General features: G+C 47.0%; 1 protein-coding gene across 1 annotated transcript; it reads right to left on the minus strand.

Moving 5' to 3' along the window:
• Positions 1-464: 464 nt before the first annotated feature.
• On the minus strand, positions 465-1,320 carry LOC143723806 (gamma-crystallin M2-like). The gene is made up of 3 exons (XM_077216605.1): positions 1,220-1,320; positions 885-1,127; positions 465-775 (listed from the first exon to the last, which is right to left on the minus strand). Exons 1-3 carry the CDS (start codon positions 1,229-1,231, stop codon positions 503-505), a joined length of 528 nt encoding a protein of 175 aa, XP_077072720.1. The 5' UTR covers positions 1,232-1,320; the 3' UTR covers positions 465-502.
• Positions 1,321-7,774: the final 6,454 nt, after the last annotated feature.

Consider the following 7,774-nt stretch of genomic DNA (forward strand, 5'->3'; position numbering starts at 1 on the left):
ATATTTAAGGACCTGGATATAAGATATTTCTTAATCTAGTGAAAATTGTAATAAATACTTTGACACATCAGTGTGCATCAAGTTATTTTATAAACTATTTATATGTTCTTGTTTATATATTTTTTCCCCACCAGTGATCCCTAAATAATGTCTAGTCCACACTATACATATTTGCAGATAGATTTGGGAAAATGTGAAGTAAAAATTAAAATAAACATGGAGGCCTACTAAACTATAAACTTGCATGCTGTCACTCAGCTCCTCTACTGTGAAGTGTCATATGACATTCTTTAATATTGTGCAACATACGCACTGAAACTCGGGTTAAGAGAGTCAATCAGAGTATTTTAAAGTTACATGTGAAATTCTTGATTTGTTTTATATTTTTATTGACAAACTTGTGAAGGGTTTTTTGTTGAGTACTTAAGAAAATATTAGTGGCATTCATGATTTTCAAGACAATGTTTATTGTTGTAGAGAAATTATTTTATTAATAGAAACATTAGTACCAGGAATCCATGATACGCCTCATGCTCATGAATCTCATGCCACCCATATTGCTGAAGTTCCTGTACTCTCCAGGCCTGAAGTAGGACATCTTGCCTCTGTAGTGGGGCTGCTCATACATGAGCCAGTGGCCGTCCATCACATGACAGGACTGGCAGTGAGACATGCGGTAACGGTCCATGATGTTGTCACAGTCATCCATCATCTCGTACATCTGACCCATGAAGTTCTCCCTCTCGTAGATCCTCATTCTGTAGGAGCCCCTGTACTGTTATGGAAGAGAAATCAGTTTAATTTAAGTTTATCAGCCAGATTAAAATGTAAACCATGTAAACACAGATGTATCTTTATCTTATATAAGCTTAAACAGAACTCACCATGGGGATCATACGGCAGGATCTGATGCAGTTGCTCATTCCAAACATAGACATGTAATCAGCGTACTCGCCCCTTTTAAAGAAATACTGATTTCCCATGTAGTTGGGATGGTCATACATCATCCAGCATCCGCTCTCCACTCTGCAAGAGTGACAGCGGTTCATGTAGGAAGAGAAGTCACTACTGTCACCCATACACTCATAAGAGCGACCCTGGAAGTTCCTGTCCTCGTAGAAGATGACCTGAAAATTCAAAAGTTAAAGTTTTCATTTTTTTTCTACTTTTATTTTCATTTGAATTAAACTTTGAAATTGTAGCTGTAATAAAGTTTTACCTTGCCCATCATGATTGCGCTGGCTGATCCTCAGTAGTTCCACAAAGGAGAAGCTGAAGCTGAGTCTGGTTGTTGACCGACTGCTGTCACCTGTGCTTTTATACACGACCAAGACTAAAGACTACACAGCACCTATTGTTATTCAATTCCTGACTGTGCAAGTTGGCACAGAGGCTGCTAGTAAGCGTAGTATCTAGATCTTAGTCCTTAGTAATTTGTCAGTAATTTTTTTCTGAAGTTAATTAAAGACTAGGGCCTCACGATTGTGGATAAATGTGGAAAAAATGTATGTCTTTTATTTGTTTTTCTGTACAGCACTTTGGTCCACTAAAGTTTTATTTATAAATAAAGTTTGATTGATTGATTGATTGATAAATTGAGAATATATTTTTTAATTTATTAATTTCTTTCCTAGAATAAAAAACTATGAAACGAGTACAAAAAGAGCTTTTATAGGGCCTCACAATTGTGGATAAATGTGGAAAAAATGTATGTCTTTTATTTGTTTTTCTGTACAGCACTTTGGTCCACTAAAGTTTTATTTATAAATAAAGTTTCATTGATTGATTGATTGATAAATTGAGAAGGGTTCTTAGCGGCTCACATAGCTGTGTTGGAAACTATCACAGGGATTTCAGAATGGGTATTGAGCACAATAAAGCAGGGCTATACACTTCAATTCATTCGCCGTCCCCCGCGCTTTCAAGCCCGGACCGCGACGATAGTGAATGCGGAAGTAGCACACCTACTTCACACAGAAATAGCAAAGCTGCTGTGCAAAGGGGCTATAGAAAAGGTACCGCCTTCTCTAAGCGAGTCAGGCTTTTACAGCCGATATTTTCTCGTACCCAAGAAGGACGGAGCCTTCAGACCTATCCTAGATCTGAGACATTTGAACAAAGTACTTGCGAAAAGACCGTTCAAAATGCTTACGACCAGAAAAATCCTTCGCCCGAGGGACTGGTTTATTTCTCTAGATCTGAAGGATGCCTATTTTCAGATTCAGATAGTACCCCGTCACAGGCGATTTTTGAGATTCACCTACGACGGTCAGGTATATCATTACACCGTCCTGCCGTTCGGCCTGTCTCTAGCACCCCGTACATTTACGAAGTGCATGGACGCGGCGCTCGTCCCCCTGAGAAGTCAGGGGCTGCGAATAATGAACTATCTGGACGATTGGCTGATACTGGCACAGTCAGAGACAGAACTGCTATCTCACAGAACAGTGCTTCTCAGTCATCTGGAAAGCATGGGTCTCACGGTCAACTGGACCAAGAGCTCATTACTGCCCTGCCAGTCAATTTCCTTTTAGGAATAGAACTGGACTCGGTGACGATGACGGCTCGTTTATCGACACAGCGCGCGCACCGTGTTTGCCACCTAGCCGCGTCTTTCCAGAAGGGCAGCTTTCTCCCTTTGAAAACTTTTCAGAGGATGTTGGGCTGTATGGCATCAGCTGCAGCGTGCTTCAGCTGGGCCTACTGCGCATGCGCCCGCTCCAACGCTGGTTGAATGCTCGCGTGTCCCGCCGAGCCTGGGTGTCTGTCGGCCAGAAAATCAGAGTGACTCAGACCTGCATAGCGGCTCTGCAGCCCTGGTTAGTGGCCGACTGGTAACAGCAGGGAGTAATGATGGGAACCATCTCTTATCGGAAAGTCATCTCGACAGACGCGTCCAACTCAGGTTGGGGCGCGCTGTTCGAGGGCAGACCGGTCTTTGGCCAGTGGTCAGACCAGGAGAAGGGTTTTCACATAAACTGTCTGGAGATGATAGCGGTCGAGAACGCGCTGAAGTGCTTCCTCCCGTTCATACAGGACCAGCATGTTCTTGTCCGCTCGGACAACATGTATGTGGTTTCCTATGTAAACCGTCAGGGTGGTGTCAGATCCAGAAATCTCTGCAATCTGACAGAACGCCTCCTTATTTGGTCTCAGATGCACCTGCGCTCGCTGAGGGCGGCGCATGTGCCTGGCCATTTGCATGACGGCCCAGACAAACTGTCCAGGGACAATTTTCCCCCAGGGGAATGGTCCCTGCACCCCCAAATGGTCCAGAAACTGTGGCGCCTATTCGGCAGAGCGGAAATCGCCTATTTGCGTCAAAAGACAACGCTCAATGCCCGACGTTCTTCTCGAAGGACGAGGACGCGCTGGCCCAGGTTTGGCCCAGCCTCCCGCTATATGCTTTCCCTCCGGTCTCTCTGTTGCCACAGGTGATCAAGAGAATCAGGGAAACGCGCCACTCGGTGCTCCTCATAGCCCCGCGTTGGGAGAATCAGATTTGGTTCCCGGAACTAGCACTGCTGTCACATACAGCTCCGTGGCCGAATCCGGTGAGGGCAGATCTCCTCTCTCATGCTCGCGGCACGATCTGGCATCCCCATCCAGAGCGCTGGTCTCTACATGCATGGTTGATCAACGGGTACTCGTTGCCATGCCAGAAGGATGAATGAACACGATCATGCAGTCTAGAGCCCCTCCCACGAGAAGGCTCTACGCATCTAAAAGGTCGGTATTCTCTGGATGATGCACCGACAGAGGTCTGGACCCGCAGACATGCGGGGTGGCTGCTCACCTTCCTACAAGAGCTGTTGGATAAGGGAAGATCCCCATCCACGCTCAAAGTATACGTGGCGGCCGTGGCAGCGTTCGCAGAATCGATGCACGGCCAGTCACTGGGAAGACACGAGTTGGTCATCCGCTTCCTTAGAGGAGCTAGAAGGATGAATCCGCCGCACCCCCCGTCGGTTCCCATGTGGGATCTTTCGTTGGTCCTCGAGGCCCTGAAAGCTTTCCATTTGAACCACTAGACTCCGTGGGGTTGAAACATCTATCACTGTAAACCGTCTTTCTGACTGCACTGTCGTCCGTAAAACGTGTGGGGGACCTGCATACGCTGTCTATCAGCGCGTCGTGTCTTGAGTTTGGGCCGAATGACTCTAAAGTCATACTCAGACCTAGACATGGCTATGACCCTAAAGTGATGGGCACTCCATTCAGAGCGCAAGTTATTTCATTGTCAGCTCTCCCAGCATCTGACAGCGAAAGTGATGTGAATCTCCTCTGCCCTGTCAGAGCGCTGAGGGTTTACATTACGCGCTACGCCTCCTTCAGGCGTTCGGAACAGCTTTTTTTTCGTTTGTTGGGCGCACCAAGGGTCTCGCCTCCTCGAAACAGAGCCTGTCCAGATGGATTATGGACGCTATAGCAGCCGCTTATGCGTCGAAAGGTCTGCAATGCCCTCTGGGCATCAGGGCTCATTCCACGAGAGGCGTGGCCTCTTCGTGGGCATGGTCCAGTGGAATTTCTATCCATGACATATGTGGAGCGGCGGGCTGGAGCTCCCCGTCTACCTTTGTCAGATTTTATAACCTAGAAGTTCCTGCCTTGCTGGCTAAACTGTTGTCAGTTTGAAGGAGAGGTGTATTCTGCCCAGATCTCCTGCTCAGATCACTCTCACATGACTCAGCTCTCCTGGTTGAGCTGCACTAAGTAGGGTATGTGCCATGTGCCTATACAGACCGGTGCGCTGCTCTGTATTTCCTATGTGTGCTTATGTACAAGTGATGGCCCGCGTGGCTGGCCACCTTATTTTTCACTTATGGGGTTCCCCTGAAAGTTCAGGGTCTCATGGTGGATGCTTGGCGCGCACGGCGTTGACAAAGTGTTCCCGTAGCGTAAGCTAAACTTACGCAATACGAGAGAACCTCTCGTAAGAGAATAATACTCGGTTCTCTCTAGAGAGGGAACGAGTATTGCGTAACCGGCCGTGCCCGTGCCACGAGCGACTTCGCTTCAGTCGACGAAAAAACAGAGAATTCAGCCTACAGCCCCTACTTTTATACGCTAGGCCACGCCCATTCTGGCGGGCTGTGACGCTATGAAGGCACGGGCACCCTTCATTGGGCGTAACGTCACACCGGGCTCACTGGTAGGCTGCAGCAGTTGCCGCAGGGAAGCCAATGAGCACGCGAGATGGCCTGCTCTAGGTCTGCTAGATGCTGCACTGCATTGACAAGGAATACAAAATTAAGGATCATTTTTTGGCTTCAGTATCTCGAGAAGATGAATCTTTCCCGTAGCGTAAGCTAAACTTACGCAATACTCGTTCCCTCTCTAGAGATAACCGAGGTTACGTTAGTAACCGAGTATCGTTTTCCATTTTCCCACCTTTCCCACGTAGATTTTGTTTGATTTTGTTTCGTATACGTTTTGCAATGGTGTACTTTCTAATTTCCCAAATGAAACACTATTTAGAAGCACACAATAGAAGACAACAGGGAATATGAGACGCTGGAGACTACGAGGAACAGGAAAACAATGGAAAAATGCTGGAGACAGGTAACAAAACTACAGAAATCCAGAGTCAACGGGTAAGTGAGTCCTTAGCTCAAAACGAGACCAGACAGGGTGAGTTTGTGAGGTGTTTGCTTATATGCAGGTTGGGATGATGAGGGAATGAACTGCAGGTGTGGGTGATTAGTATTCCAATTGATTGAGAATGTTGTGATTGGCTGACGGTGGAGCCTCATTGTTCCATGATAGTAGTTCTTCTGGCCCATAGCCCTCCCAGTCCAGAAGATAATCTAAACAGCCACTATGGCTCCGGGAGTCCAAGATTACACAACCTGTGTAGACCGCTCCATCCTCCTAGATCATTGGTGGGGGAGGGGCTTCCTCTGTTAGGCAGTCACATTTAAAAAGGCCTTCCAAACCTGTGAGATGAACTGAGGACCGGAATAGTACCGGAAAACATAGGTTAAACAGGAGTTCAGCTGTGACCATAGCTGTGGGCAAACCCTTTAGTTTAGAGGAATCAGATGACAAGACTTTGAGAAACGACTAACATTACTAGGATACATGTGTTAACATCAGAGGGAGGCAGGTCAGTGGCAAAATCCACTCCTAGTGACCAGGAGCATTGTGGAAAAGGCAACGGATGGAGTTTGCCAGATGGAAGATGGTGTGGACTTTTGGAGATGGCATAGTCCAAACATCCCTGAATAAACCTTCTCACATCCCTTGCCATGCTGGGCCACCAGAAGCCATTTTGTAGCAGTGAGAGGGTACAGTGTGCCCCTGGGTGGCCAGTGGCCACTGAAGAGTGTACAGAGTGGATGATGTTAGTGCGTTGTGTCCTAGGAACGTAGGTGTGGCCAGGAGGACATTCCAGCAGAGTGGACTCAGAGGCATTGGAGGAAGTCAGTTGCTGGTCCAGATTCCACTAGATGGGACACATGAGTTGACGAGGCAAGACAGGTTCTGGTTCATCAGACTTCTCCTCAGGAGTATGGGTCAGAACACGTCACTGATGGGGGAGTAGCAGGCTCGAACATCCACTGATGTTAGTTGCCCAGGGCTCTCAATAGATGTGGAGTTAACCAGAAATGGACGTACTGGTCGAGAAAGATGAGGGAAACATCCTTGGAAACAACTACACCCCACTTCAGGACTTTTTTCAGTGGTCCAGGATAAGTCGGGGTTGTCTTGCACTAACCACGGGCACCCTAATATAATACCAGCTGTGGGATCCTACTGTGTGTTTCACGTGGTTTCTGCAGATGGGTTTTCCAGATATAGACTGGACTTGGTAATGGATTTCGGTGGACCGACTGAAGGTTAAGCTGGCGGCAGAGGCTCCTGGAGATGAAGTTTCCAGCTGACCCAGAGTCAATGAGAGCAAGTACTGGAGGAGATACATCAACGACCTTAAGGATAACTTCAGTGGTGAGTGGTTTCATATTGACAGACACAGAGTGAATAACACTCACCGTTGGTCGTGGAGGATGATTTGGACATGTGGTTATGACATTTCTTCCAGCACCACAGTACAAACAAAGACCCTGGGTCAGCCTCCTCTGCCGCCCAGTAAATGTGAGAGAAAAGATCTGGCTGGCGATGAAGATTTGAGGATTGTTGGGCCTCGAGGTCGTCTAAACAGGGCTGCATAAGACGGGCGACAGTAATGGACAACTGGATGAACTTCTCGAGGCAGGTGGTGTCATCATATGCAGCGAAATGCAGTCGCAGCCTGGAATTCAATCCCTGCCAATAGTGATAAGTGGTGAAAGTGCCATGTGAAGGCCAAGTATGTGAACCTATATTCGGAATTTGTCCTCTGCATATAACCCATCCAAGTTAGTGCACATATTAGGAGTAGTGATCGATTGCTGATCCTGATCGATTGCTCCTGTCTGCCTAGCTGCCTGCTGTGTTTTGTGTGCTTCGAGGCTGTAAGCTCCGTCTAAGCCTCGTATTAGCTTTGTATTTCTTTTTCTGAGTTCATAAAAAGCCCAGGTGAGTAAGAATCAGTCAACAAACACGGTGAGTAATGTCTTGTCCTGTTATTGTCACCTGCACTTCATGTTACATGTTTAGCATAGCCTTCCCCGTCGGCAATATATGTGATAAATGCAAGGAGACAGTCAGGCTGACGCAGAAGATTTCAGAATTAGAAACACGCATCCAAACTTTAATTGAGGATAGTAAGTGTGCTAGAGCTTTAGATACTATTTTGGATGCGCCTAGCATAGTGAACTCTTTACATGATTCG

The sequence above is a fragment of the Siphateles boraxobius genome, unplaced genomic scaffold (genome assembly GCF_051911475.1).
Source record: "Siphateles boraxobius isolate OS27281-9 unplaced genomic scaffold, OSU_SipBor_1 7, whole genome shotgun sequence".
Taxonomy (NCBI): Eukaryota; Metazoa; Chordata; class Actinopteri; order Cypriniformes; family Leuciscidae; genus Siphateles; species Siphateles boraxobius.

Coding starts and splice junctions, on each gene's coding strand:
- LOC143723806 (XM_077216605.1), bottom strand. Junction 776..884: donor CCTGCCGTATGATCCCCATG/GTGAGTTCTGTT, acceptor CTTCCATAACAG/TACAGGGGCTCCTACAGAAT.